The sequence below is a fragment of the Myotis davidii genome, unplaced genomic scaffold, assembly GCF_000327345.1.
Source record: "Myotis davidii unplaced genomic scaffold, ASM32734v1 scaffold122, whole genome shotgun sequence".
Classification (NCBI taxonomy): Eukaryota; Metazoa; Chordata; class Mammalia; order Chiroptera; family Vespertilionidae; genus Myotis; species Myotis davidii.
The window spans coordinates 829,981-844,168 of NW_006293234.1; the positions used below are offsets into that span (position 1 = coordinate 829,981).

The 14,188-nt window shown below is 42.7% G+C and overlaps 1 protein-coding gene and 1 long non-coding RNA gene across 2 annotated transcripts in view; one reads left to right on the plus strand and one right to left on the minus strand.

Annotated features, from left to right (window-relative positions):
• Positions 1 to 13,648, plus strand: part of IL12RB2 (interleukin 12 receptor subunit beta 2) — a 63,541-nt gene extending 49,893 nt beyond the window's left edge. Inside the window, exons 12-15 of the mRNA XM_006766905.2 lie at positions 884 to 1,021; positions 3,213 to 3,303; positions 5,699 to 5,798; positions 10,416 to 13,648. Coding sequence (XP_006766968.1) covers positions 884 to 1,021; positions 3,213 to 3,303; positions 5,699 to 5,798; positions 10,416 to 10,952 — 866 coding nt within the window. The 3' untranslated portion in view covers positions 10,953 to 13,648. The remainder of the gene's footprint in view (positions 1 to 883; positions 1,022 to 3,212; positions 3,304 to 5,698; positions 5,799 to 10,415) is intronic.
• On the minus strand, positions 9,428 to 10,400 carry LOC107183612. The gene is made up of 2 exons (XR_001514397.1): positions 10,171 to 10,400; positions 9,428 to 9,746 (listed from the first exon to the last, which is right to left on the minus strand). It is a non-coding gene; the product is annotated as an uncharacterized LOC107183612 (long non-coding RNA).
• Positions 13,649 to 14,188: the final 540 nt, after the last annotated feature.

A 14,188-nucleotide genomic window follows, 5' to 3' on the forward strand; every position in this document is an offset into this window, starting at 1 on the left:
GTATGTCCCCCGACCCTAATCCCACCCAGAAGATCGCTGGAGGAGAAGACTGACTGCCTGTTTACTGAAGGCTACCTACAAACAGCCTCAGTGCATTGCTCAAAAACAGAATCTTCCCTGCTAAGAATCTGCAGGCGTGTGGAGAGCATAGGGAACTGATGATTTAGGCTTAAACTGCCAAAATAAATCTAATCTTAAATACCGCTGCTCTAGGTTTTAAATTTTACATCAAATTGTAGCAGATCATCATATTAAGCCTACTAAGCCTACTGAGTGGAAAATCAAAATTAATAAATGTTGCTTAAATATCTGTTTCATTAATTGCTAAACTTAGCTTTCTAAAAGGTCAATTGAAAACAATTTGTATATTGAATTTCTTTCTCAAAGATTCTCAAATATACCTGGTAAATGCCAGAAACATTATAGGACATAAAAGGAGTTAACCACTATGGCTCAGTTGGTTGAGTGGCGTCCCATGCACTGAGGTCACTGGTTTGATTCCTGGTTGCAGGCTCCATCCCCAGTGGGGGGCATGCAGGAGGCAGCAGATCAATGATTCTCTCTCTCTCAAATCAATAAAAACATTTTTAAAAAAATAGAAGTTAACTACAACTAAATAATTTAAAAAACAAAACGATAAGAATTCTTTCAAAAGATTTTGCCCCAGAAAAAATATTTACTTCTTCTAATATCCTGGAAAGTGAGACCTCCATAAATGACTGCATGTAGGGCCTACTAAAGTGTTAAGTACTAATTAAGACTATTTTAAAACAGAAATGTGCTTTTCTCTTTCAAATTAAATGAAGCATTAACCAATGAGTAAAAGCCCATATTCAAATATTCCCTTTAATCTGTGCCTTGCTTCCCTTTATCTTCCTCTCAGAAATTCCCCATAGCGTCTCTGGAAATTCACATCCAATAGACAGTCTGCAGCCCAGAGTGAGATATGTCCTGTGGATGACAGCTCTGACAGCAGCTGGCGAAAGCCCCCAAGGAAATGAGAGGGAATTTTGTCTGCAAGGTAAGAACAACCTTAGAGGTGGAGAGTCCATCCTGGGTTCCCACACAGGTGTACAGTCCCTCGGCCTTTGGCATGGAGATTATCAGATTTTCTTTAAGTTGCTCATAGCTTTCTTACTGCTACACCTTTGCACTTGTTTCCTGTAACTGGACTGCCCTACCTATTGTCTGCTTGGAGACAGTGTCTACTCAGTCTTCAAAACTCAGTGGAAATGTTTCCTCCTCCAGGTAGTCTTCCCAAATGCACCTCCTATTTCCCTCATAATGTACTACATTTGACCCATATTCAAACTCCAAATCCAATGGGCAGGGACTGGTACCTGTTTATCTCTATCTTCAAGGTCTAGAATGGTGCCCACCACTTAGTACTACTTGTTCACTAAATATCTGTTTAATGAATAATGAGAATAATCTCAACAATAGCAATAGCAGCTATTGCATATCAGATAGTTATGTACTAGTCATGTGTTAAGTGCTTTTACACCATATTCGTTTGCTGGGGCTCCTGTAACAAAGCACCATAAATTGGGGGTTGCTTAGACAACAGAAATTTATTTTCTCACATTTCTGGAGGCTGTAGGTCCAAGATCAAGGTATCAGCAGAGTTCATTTCTTCTGAAGGCTATGAAAGAATCCATTTTATGCCTCTCGCCTGGAGTCTGGAGGCAATCTTTGGCATTCCTTGGCTTGTGGATCTCTGCCTTCATCTTCACGTTGAGGTTTCCTTGTGTGTCTGTGTTCAAACTTCCCCTTTTTATAAGGACGCCTGTCATATTGGATTAGAGGCATCCCTACTGCAGTCTGACCTCATCTTAACTAATTACACCTGCAACAACCCTAGTTCCAAACGAGGTCACTTTTTGAGGTACTGGAGATTAGGACTTCAACATATGAATATTTGGCGTGGGAGAACACAATTCAACCTACATAACACATACTTTCGCTCATTTAATCTTGACCACAACCATGTAAAGTGCCTGTTTTACATGATTATACCTGGTCACACTACCAGGCGCTCAATATGAAATGAATAAAGGAATGAGGTATTAGGATGTCTTTTACAAATATAAGGTACAGAAAAATTACCCAAGGTCATAGAGGTGGTAAATGGCAGAACTACAAATCAAACTCAGATTTGAGTTCCTTAAGGTTGAATATGTAAAGTGACCCAGCTACCCTGTGCTTCCACAAGCGAAGTTACATTGTTCTCTCCAGCAGCAGTAGTTTGCATTTGCCCCAAGAGTAAAACACACTGTTCTTGCTTTCTGACAGGGAGTATCAAGTTGGTTATTCAGGACTTTGTTGTTCTATGCCAGGTACTTCTCCACTGGGAAAATTAAAAACCCACCTTTTCATCTCCCAGTGACTCCCATGAAAGGTAACTGTGAGCAGTTAACTAGATGAAGAGCTCAGCATCATTCTACTTGTGGTGCTCCAGACTGTCCCATCTGCCCAGGAAGGAAGGCAGATGCTGAAGAAATGTCAGATTGGGCTGGTTGTATGGGGTGGTAACAAGGCTGCCTGTGATAACTCCCCCATTCAGCCCTGGTAATACACCTCTCTCACTGAACCTAGCAGGTTCCCCTGCTTGCCCTCCCTCCCAGCCTGTCCTTCATTCCATCAGAAGAATCTTTCTACAAGACCCCTAGTGCTGACATTCCACCTCTTGCTGTCAAAACCCATCAGTGGTTCCCCAAGGGCTTCAAGCTAGGATTCAAACTGCTCTGTTACCAGGACCTGCATGACTTGGTCCTACTCACTCATCTAGCTTCATCCTCTGCCTTACACTTATACTCCAAAGCAGGACCAGACAACCTTAGTCCCCTGGAAGTGCTAAGCTGTTTCAACCTTCTGGCCCTTTAAATACAGTTTCTCATGTTGTGACCCAACCATAAAATTATTTTTGTTGCTACTTCATAACTGTAATGTTGCTACTGTTATGAATCGTAATGTAAATATCTGATATGCAGGATGGTCTTAGGCGACCCCTGTGAAAGGGTCGTTCAACCGCCAAAGGGATCTCGACCCACAGGTTGAGAACTGCTGTGACTTAAATGAATGAATAAAATGACTCGGCCTATTCCTGCGCCCAGCTACTCAGGAGTTATGGTAGGGCCGAGTTTCACACTATAGAGAGTATTTTAAAATGTTCACTGAAGATAACTCAATCACAGGGTTTGCTATCTTTTCAGGTAAAGCCAATTGGAGCACATTTGTGGCACCGAGCATTTGCACTGCTATCATCATGGTGGGCATTTTCTCAATGCGTTACTTCCGGCAAAAGTGAGTTGGGTACACCTGCCAGTTTTGGTAACTGTCTTTTTAAATGATAATTGTTATCATTGCTATGAGTCCAAGAAATGGACACTCTCATACATTGCTGATGGCAGAGTAAATTTATTTCTTTTTGGATTGGCAATATATATTAAATTTTAAAAAATGTTCTATCACTGACCTAGCAATTTCTAACTAGAAATTTATTCTAAGTATATCATAAGGGTATGCTAAAGTATTGTTCATAAAAGGAAAATAATTTGAAACATAAAGACCCAATGACATGGGATTAATGAAATCATGATATATCTCATGCTATCTAGCAATATTATGTGTCCATTAAAGATGTAGAAGAAAATGAAATCATGAATATTTGCTGTATTCTAAAAGAAGCTTGCAAAAGATGTACTTCCATTTTTTAAAAGCATAGTACATACATACACACAAAATATTATCAGTTATCATTAAATTTGGTTGTATATAAGATAAAAATCCAAAATAATATGACAAACTAGCTAACAGCTTCTCACCCAGGTAAGGGAAGTAAACTCAGGTCAAGGGTTGGTGAATAGCTCCAATGCATCTTTCTGCTCCATTATCCTGACACTGGCTTCCATCCATTTCACCTCATGGTCCAATGGCTGCAGGAATGATAGCCATCATGCCTGCTTTCTACAACTACAGGGAAAAAGAAGGTGCCTACACTTTCCTTTTCAGAAGACTTTACATGAAAAAGTCACACGGGATACTTTTGGTTAGATTTCATTGGCCAGAACTTGGTGAGGCAGGGAGGTTTAGAATTGTGGCCTTACAGCTGGGCTCATGGTTGTCCCAATACATTAAGGTGTTCTTCCTAAGGCAGAGAGGAAAACAAGTATTGGGCAGCAACTAACACTCTCTGCCCCAAAAATATACACCAAAATATTAATGGTAGTTATATCAGGGGATAAAATCACATTAGGTGGTTTTAGTTCTTTTATTTAGCTATACTTTCTAAAATTTCTTTAAACATATTATTTTATTGAAAGAATTTTTAAGGAGGTAGTTACTCAATACAAAGTTTTCTTCAGATGTTGTATAACGTAAGAGAAGAGGTAAAAATAAAACTAGTTCAAAGTCATTCTGCCAGCTATTGAACTTGTCTGAAAGGCTTTACATTTATTTAAACCCTGTATGTGATAGGTACTTCAAAGCAAGGTAGATTTTGAAAAAGTTTAACTAAAAAAGAGTTAACTAGGATCACATGTATCCTCTTCAGGGAAATAGTATCAGTGAGGGGCAAAGCTTCTGCTGTTTAAAAAAAGAAGGAAGGAAGAAGGGAGAGAGAGAGGGAGGGAGGGAAAGAAGGAAGGAAGGAAGGAAGGGAGGGAGGGAGGGAGGAAGGCCCAAAATGAAGTGGCTTTAATAAAATAGTTTATTTCTCTCCCATATAAGAGATAAGTGATCCAGGTTGGTTGGCAGCCCTGCTCCACACAGTCATTTAGGGACCCAGTTTTATTCCATCTTATTGGCTGACCACCCTTTGGCACTGTCCTCATCTGCATGATCTATCCTAGGTCACAGGTACCTCTGCTCACATTTTTTTGGAGAAAACTAATCACATGGCCACATCTTTTGTTTCAAAGGGCTAAACACATCCCAGAGCTCACCATTCTTATTAAACATCAAAGCTTAAGGTTTTAAAGATGTTTCATATTGGTCTTGAATTTTTAAAAATATAGTTAAAATATTTAACCATATGCATTTATAAGAAACAATTTAAAGGATTTTTCCCTCCTACATCATAAAGGTGATATAAAGTCATTTAAAAATTTTTTTAAAAACCTAGAGATGTAGAAAAAAAGACCCATATTTCCTCTGATCACCAAACACAAGTACTCTTTTAACAGTTTGAATGTTTCTCTACAGTATTTTTCTTGGCATTTTTTTGCATGGTCTATGTTTAGGTTATTTATATCATTAGTATCCTGTTTGTTTTCTTACTTTTAGCATAATTTACTTGTCATTACAAACTCTTTATAAACATTGTAGTTACACGATTAGAAAACTCCCAAGAGTAGGGACCATGCCTTCTTGTTTGCTGTCCTACCCCTGCACTGTGCTGGTCATACCTTAGGGAATGTTTGTTGAATAAGTGCATGGCTGCATAGTGACAGCTAAACATTACACTGAGCAAAAGTGCCATCATTTATTTAGCAAACCCCATGTGACTGCATTGTGACTATCACCTATCCAAACTTCACAAAAAACTAGTCCATCCTTGGATGATGCATCATCTTTCTCCTTCAGTGTTTATATTTCACTTATTTGCATACCCCTGTACTGAAATCACTGTGCTAAGAACCCGTGCTTCCATGTCACATATACTCACTTAACCTGATGCCAGTGTTTTCTATATCTATAGGGTATTTGTTCTCCTGTCAGCCCTCAGACCTCAGTGGTGTAACAGAGAAATTCCAGACCCAGCGAACAGCACTTGGGCCAAGAACTATCTCATTATGGAGGTAAGGTGTAAAGCCTCAGTGGTCAGTTGATGGGGTTCCAAACATGAGCATATCTAAGTTACCCATTGTAGTTAGGAGGAAACCTGGGTACTTAGAACCCATGAATAAACTGAAGTCATTCACACTAGATTACCATCTGAGTCGTTACTGCCCTGACGGGAGTTTTCTGAAGGTTATGACCTCGACTCAGACTCATCGCTTTTCAGTCCTCTCTATGCCTATGTTCCCCTCCTTCACCTTAACTTACTTTTAAAGAAATTTAAAAAGCAAGTATTTTTAAATTTGCTTACCCCTAGCCTGACACTGACTCATTCGAATTTGATATTTGAAGCTTTACCATGATGTTTGTTCCCAGCCCCGTCTGAGCATAGAACAGATAGAACCCAGACTATTTTGGTTTTAGCAGGAAGCCAGTAAGTCATCCCACTGTGTATGGAAAGGGTTTTAGGGGAGAGATTGCTCAGCTGGCAGATGAGAGAGGAAGCAAAGGGAGGCGCTGCTGTGCAGTCTGAGGAGGTGAGAACAGCTCACAGTGGGCCAGATGGTCCATCTCTGGTGGAAGGTCTGGAAGCTTAAGACATCTGAATATGGAGCAAGACTGTGCATTTATGGAAAGCAGAGGGGAGGAAAACGGTATGCAAATATTCTCCACACCTTATAGCCCTTCTCCTCCAAGATTCTTCTCTTCAAATACCCAGTGTATTCTATTAACCACACCCTTCCTCAGGCCAGAAGCCAGTGGTACAAGCGACTGCTTAGGGAAAGGGCTGGTCTGAGCCATGTCTGCCCCAATAGGATTTCAGTCCCTGCAGTTTAGTGCCTTTGAGATAAGGCTGGGATGCAAACCCCTCCTCTGCCCCTTACTATGTGGATAACCGTTGGGCAACTTGCCTAACATCTGAGCCCTAATTTTACCCTCTGTAGGAATTGATAGTATCTCCCATGTATACTGTTATGAGGATTAAGAAAAGTAAAGATTATTCTTAATGTAAAGCACATGGTTTAAACAAAACAAAGATCGATCATTCACTTTCTTCCCAGGAAGACTCATACTTGATGTCCCTTCTGCCTGTTTAGGGGTTTTATCACTGTTAAGTTATCATAGCAAGAACAGTAATAATAGCAGTAGCTTATGTATACTTTTAAATTTTATGTATATATTTTTCATATATTACATATCATCTGCATGATATATAATTATAGGGTATATAAGTGTATTGTTTATATACACATATATGTTACTTTACATATACCAGGCACTTTGAAAAAACATTTTTCATGTGGTAACATCTAATCCATACAATAGCTTTATGAAGGTGTGCTATTATCCTCATTTCTTAGATGAGGAAACTGAGGCACAGAGGACTAAGTAACCTGCCCAATGTTAGTCAGCTAGTAAATGGTGGATCCCAAATCCACATAAGAGCGGGATGTGCCATCCACCACTATACCATTCCTTCTGAAAGATCTTTAAGCACTGGGTATGAGGGGTCTTTCTCAAAGTCAGCGCCTCGGAGCTGAACAGATTGAGAGGCCCTCACTTAGTGGCAATACTGTGATGACCTGTGGAATGCACTCTGTAAGGACGCCGCTGCCAGCATTAGAGGGGATTCAAGGACTAGGAGTTGAACCAGCTTAGCTTTAAGATCACTTTCTTCCAATGCTGAGATACCACTGTCTCATCTCCTAAAAGCCTGAAATAGCATGGTGGGAAGCAGCTCCAGTCAGTCACCGACACCTGGCTTCCGAGCTGGTAGCTTTGGAGGTGTGGGTATGACAAGAGCCCATAAAAAGCCTACAAGAAATGCTAAGAAAGACACACAAAGGGTTAGAGAAAATAACACGGAAAAAGGTTTACAGAAATTGCCACACACATACCCAAAGTCATATAGTATAAATATGTTCATTAGAGCACTATAAATAGAAGCCCAAAATTGGGCATAATGTAAGCTGCCACTAGGAGGACAGGTTGAATATTTTGAGTATATTCATACAGCAGGATATTATACAGTTATTTTTTTTAAAAAGATATGTGTCTAGAAATCTCTAAGATATTTAAAAGTAAAAAAAAAAAGTTTGCAACAGTTTCTAAAGTGGGTTTTTATTTGCATAAAAAGGAGAGAGATTTTATACACACAGCCCTCTACACGCTCACAGATATTTCTGGAAGCCTACATGTAAAATTGATAACTGGAGTGGCCTTTGGGGAAAGGGTTGGAGATATGAGGGTGACTTAACTTTCATCATAAATTTGCTTTGAATTTTTAAAATTTCTTACAAAACTATATATCTTTTGTAAAAATAACTGGTAAATTAGAAAACTGTAAAAATTTAACTTGGACATGGCATCTGTAATGAAGGCCTTGAGACAGCCTCAGAGCCCTGTGTCACTTGACCTCTGAAGTGAGTAGTCTGGCTTTAAAGACCCAAACTGCTCTCCTGGTGACAGACCAAATCCAGACCAGATCACTCTGACATTTGGCAGATTTGGCAGATGTCAGAACTACAATAGTCTTACAACTCCAACAAAACATTTTCTGTTCTCAGGCCCTTTGTGCCCCTACCATTTCTTAACATGTGGCTAAAAAAACATGTGTCTTAAAGCTCTGGAGGAAAAAGCCAAACCATAAAGGGGATCACTGGAATGCTAATCCATTTTGAGCTTGTAAAATCTTAAAATAGTGTCCATGAGGCACATGAGCTAATGGTGGTCTAGACGGCCCTGCCCCAGGACTGTCCGCCACAGGGCCTGCTTTATCAAAGAAACAGCTCTATCAGCACTGCCCAAGCTTTTAGGAAGGCAGGTGAACGCCTCACCTTGTGATAGGAGCCATTTCCACACCCTGAGCCACCAGCCATGTTCCAAGCCACACCCACACACCAGCACCACTGTGGGCAGGGATCCAGAAAATAGAAACACACACATACCCTCCGGCTTGTGGGCCTTGGCAGAAGTCTGTCCTGAGACAGCACCATCATTCACTTTTTAGAAACTTTTCATGCTCCAGGCAAGGCAAGGGACATCAGAGCCAATCCAGACCAAATCACTCTTGACATCTGACAGATGAGGGGATCAAAGGCCACAGAGCTTGTTTTCCCAAGCGGAAGGTGTCAAGACTTGGGACTAGTCCTGACGGTTTGCCCTGTCCCAAGGCTATCTTTTATCACCTTAAGCCTCCCTTAAGACATGGTCCCTGTTTACAAATGGCTTTGACATGCTCAGACATGTTTCTAAAGAGTGACATTATAAAGCACCATGTGCCAATAACCTAACAGGAGCTTGCTTCCCTACTGTAGTTCAGTGGAGGCAGCCGTCATTAGGGGCTTCAAGAAAGGGGAAGGTACCTGGCTGGTGTGGTTCTGTGGTTGAGCATCAACCTATGAACCAGCAGGTCACGGTTCATTTCCTGGTTGCGGACTCGATCCCTGGTCGGGAGTGTGCAGGAGGCAGCTGATCAGGGATTCTCTCTCATCATTGATGTTTCCATCCCTCTCTCCCTATCCCTTCCTCTCTGAAATCAATAAAAACATCTGAAAAAAGAAAACAGAAAGAGGAAGGTGTCAAGCAGGGGATGGTACCATAAACGGAAGCCGTTAGAGGCTGGCAGTGGAAGCAAAAGTGTGGCATAGAGAGAGAAAAAAACTGTGTTTAATAAGAGTAGGATGGTGTGCCTGGAGTAATTTCTGAACAAAAACATGGGGAAGTGGAGGAAGGAATCTGATGGGTAAGGTCAGGGCTGGGAGCTTTACTGCATATGGAAGTCCAAGCCCTGAAAGGCTTCGGAGCTTTGCTTGATCAGTCAGCGTGAAGGTGGTTTCCAGGAGGCAAGGAGAGCCCAGTGAAGCCCCTTACAATAGATGCTAATAAAGTGCTGGGACTTGGAATCAGGGATCAGCAGCAAGTTTGGAAAGGAGAGACAGGACATTGAAGAGTTGGTAACCAATGTGCTGTTGAGAAGGTAAGCAAGAGAAAGTTAGTTACAGGGGGGAAAAGAATGAAAATTTCTTCCAAAAGTTATGCTAGAAGGGTCATTCATTAGAGTAGAACTGATAAAGATATTGCCTAAAACCTTTCAGTAGTTGTATCAAAACCCAAACTCCTTAGCATCCCTTAAAAGCCCTCCATGGGACCTCCTCCTAATTCTGAAGCCTCAGTTTGCCTGTCGTTAACAGCTAGCAGGTTCCAGAATAGACCAGTCCTCTTGTTCACAACCTATCTGAAAAAATCCTCTGCTTCTCAGGATTCAGTTCTGGTCTGACCCTTTTATAGTTTTCCCTGCCTCCTCCCCCAGACAGAGGCAAGCCCAGCCTTTCCTTTGCACGCAGTATGCCTCCATCCCAGAGGAAAAGCAGCGAGTGCAGTTTGACTCACCAGAAACAGTCTGGCTGACGGTGGAGCAGGGCGGTGAATCACTCATTGGCTGGGGGGGGAGAGGACCCCAGGACTCCTGCTGTCCTCCTCCCTGACAATATGAACTGCTTTCTTACCTCACCAAGGGCCCGGTGTCCACCTTGAGCTGACTAGGTATTGCTGGCCGAGGCCTTTTGGAACCTGGAGAAGTCAGTTGTCCAGGCTACTCACTTAGCATAGCCCTGAGTTTCTTCCTCCCATCTCAGGAGGTGCAGCTGCCCGTGGAGAGGCTCCTGACAGACGGGCCCGCTCCGAAAGAACCCGAGCCCCTGGTCATCAGCGAAGTCTTGCATCAAGTGACCCCAGTCTTCAGACAGCTCCTTCGTGCCAACTGGCCAGAGAAGGGAAAAGGAGACCAAGGTCACTATACCTCTGAGGAAACAGGGTACAGTGCCTCGAGATTACCACCTCCAAGAGCTCTCACGGCAGAGACAGGGCAGCTAGGGGATCTGTACAAGGTGCTGGGGAGCAGGAGCCCCAACTCAAAGCCAGGAAACCCAGCAAGCCCCTCGCGGGTCCTCCCAGGGGACTACCTTCCCACCCAGGAGGGCTACTTACCCTCCAATATAGATTACCTCCCTGCACACGAGGCTCCTGGAACCGAGCCCCCGGAAGAACTGGAGCCTCAGCACATCTCCCTTTCTGTGTTCCCCTCAAGTACCTTGCAACCACTCCCCTTCTCCTGTGGCGAGAAGCTGACTTTGGATCGGTTAAAGATGGGGTGCGGTCCCCTCATGCTTTGAGTGAAGCTTGAAACTTGGAAAGTTGAAGTGCTCCCAACCAGCGCAGCAGGCCCATCGACCCAGCCCTCTGCTCGCTGTCATCACCTCTGGTGCTACCATTAGGTCTGGTTGCAGCTAGAGGGCAGTCAAGCCGGCTCAGGTTGATCTCAGGAACTGCGAGTTGGCTGCAACCCAGATACTTCACCTTGCCTTCTCTGGAGGCTTGATATTATTACATCGTTCCCTGCGTGGACCTACAGACTCCAGACTAAGTCCCCACAACTTCCTTGGGCTTTGCTGCAGAGTGGAAACCAAAGCTCTTACTGGCAATGGCATATAGTCCTGAGGACTGTTCACACAACTGTTTAAAAAGCAGCTACTACCTACCAGGTCTTATGTCTCACCAGCCTAACTGCACTGTTCAGTACTGGCTGTTGACTCTTTGGGATGTGCCAAATATGACTGAAGAACTGAATTTTGATTTTAATTATGTCACACATGGCTAATGGCTACTGTATTCAGCACAACTACAGATAGTGGACACATTGGTGAGAAATACAGGGGGAGCCTTCAAAACAGATCAGCCTAGTTTTACAATTGACATAAAAGACCCTGGTAAACACAAATATAAAAGGATTTCCAAGATGGTTCTGACTGTCCTTATTTGTGGAGGCCTAAGAATGCATTTTTCCCCCTGGCTTCGCTAGTTTGGTTTGTTTTGCCTTCATCATGCAGTGAATCCAGAGCAGCCTGATGGTGGAGAGCTACTGTACACCCACCTTAGGACCCTGAGCAAGCAGCCTCCCCTCGAACATCAGGTGTCTTAAAAGGGAGTGGGCTGCCACACTCCTGTCATCTTTCCTGCTTTCCTTTTTGGGGAAAACTGCACTGGTCCTCACAATTCTTTTCCTCAGCACAAATTCGGAACATGAGCCATACTTTACTGTTAGATCTGTGGCCCTGGCCTGTCACCTCCCCTTACCCATCACTGCCTCTATGCAGTCACTGCAGGCATTTGTTAAGCTGGTGGTCAATTCAATTGCTGATAGTAACTTTTAGGTCCGAGACTTTTTTTTCTTAAATCTCTGTCAAGCATGGGACCTACCTCCTACCCCCATCCCACCCACTGGAACTGAGGCATGTGTCCCTCAGAGCCTCAGCAATTGAAGTAACAAACATTGGTCTGTTTGTTCATGTTAGACATGTCTAACTCTTCACCCATGCTCTTGCCATTCCAGACTTAACATATTTTCTCCCAGGCTTTTCCTTCCTTTCATCTGTTCAATTCTCTTTAGCCGCTGTGTGTAGTCCCTTGCATCTCAGCAGCTCCATAACTGGCTTGCTTGCACCCAGGATGTGGTGCCTCATTTGTCTGCAATGGGCCAAGACAAGGATACCTCCTTAGGTGGCGGCCAATCTATCACCTCTTGACAACGGAAGCCAACTTTTCTTTCTTGCAATACTTGTTTTATAATCCTTGATCTTCTTTGGATTACCTTTCCATCTTAAGTCACTCTGTCCTTCTCCACTTGGTCCCAGATAGCTAGCTCCCAGTCTTCCTTACACCCTCATTCCCCCTGACCCCCCCCCCCTTCCTTTCTGTTCCCTTAAAACCCCAGGGGATAATGCAGTCATTTGTTTTCCTAAAAAAGTAAAAATAATTATTAAACAGGGAGACTTCTCGGACTCCTAAAGGCTTCTCCTTCTAAGGATGCAGAGGTCTCCTCTGTGCTCTCCTAGCATGATGCCTATAGTCTACTTCCTCTGGACTGTAAATAACTTGAAGGTGGGAACATGCAATCTTCTCCAACACCATACCAGGTACAGGATAGGCTATCAATAAAGAGATGTCACCGGCCACACTTTCATTGTGTCCCTTCTGTCCCAGCAGCCAGTCTAGCTGTGTGTGCTTCCTCTTTATTGGGACAACTGAGTTTGCATTTGTTGATCCCCAACGCCCCCTTCTGCCCTGCTGTCCACTGGCAGTACTGCTGTTACACATGTAGCAGAATTTAAAAACATATCTGAGGAAGACATTGGCTGCTCACATTGCCAGAGAAAATGTCCTCTTCTCATGAATGACAGAGGATGGGTAACACTGTTCTGTCCTTGCACTAAGTAATTTCACATACCCCTCTTCTGCCCACACAAAATCCCAAGTCAGGTTGCTTAATTTACCAGGACTAGGTGGACCTCACCAATATCCGAACAACCAGTTTCATTCCTCAAGAAAATCAGCAATTATTTAAATCCTCACTCCCAATATACATCCAAAGCCAATCCAGAAATTTCTGCTCTATTCAAACACATTAAATTTCTTTGTTTTCTGTGACTGAAATATTATAAAGTCCAAGTTCAAACGTACTGGATACTTTGACTCTCCACCACTAATCCTTGTGCAGAAATCCAACTCTGAATTGTTCCTTGAAAGGGGCCTTTCCTAGGAGGCAGAGATTCTATTTCCTGGACTTGTCTTAAACAAACTAGTGCTATCTAGTTCTTTTCTTTTACTGTCTTTCCCCCTCCACCCTGTCCCAATTTCCCAGTTTCCATTAATAGCCTACAGCTGCAACTCGCCAATGCCCGAGGCCAGTGAAAGGATGCCAAGCTAGGCATTCTATTCCGGCGAATCCGTTTGATTCTTGGTTTTTCTGAAATTTCTCCCTTCACATGACACACTTATCGTGTAGGAGCCCTGCTTTTCTCTTTCTAACGTACAGGACTCATGGGTGTTCACATTACCCAAGCTTTAGGATAGGTGAATCCTCAAACTACTCTCTAGAACAGGAGTGGAGAATGTCCAGCCCCATGGGCTGTATAAGGCCCAGGAAATCATTTGGTCTGGCCCTACCCAGGCATTAAGGGTAATTTAATTGTTTGACCGAATATAGCAGGTCAATCTTTAAGTTGATAATTTTGCTTGGCCTCCAAACGATGTTATAAATATCCAAATAGCCCTTGGCAGAAAAAGGTTCCCCACCCCTGCTCTAGAAAGGTCTCTTCTCTCCTCCCCTCCACCCCCCAAAAAGATAATTCAATCAATTGGCTAATGGACAACTAAAGAAACAAGTCATATCTTTACATCAGCCTATTCTGGAATAAATTTCCAATTAAAAATTTGCAAAATCCCCACACACCAAGTTAGAAAAGAATATTTGCAACATGTGCCAAAAATAACACATTCTTACAGATCATTTTGAAAAAAGATAATACTTCAAAGAAAATAGATTAAGAAACAGAAAACATTAAATGCTCAA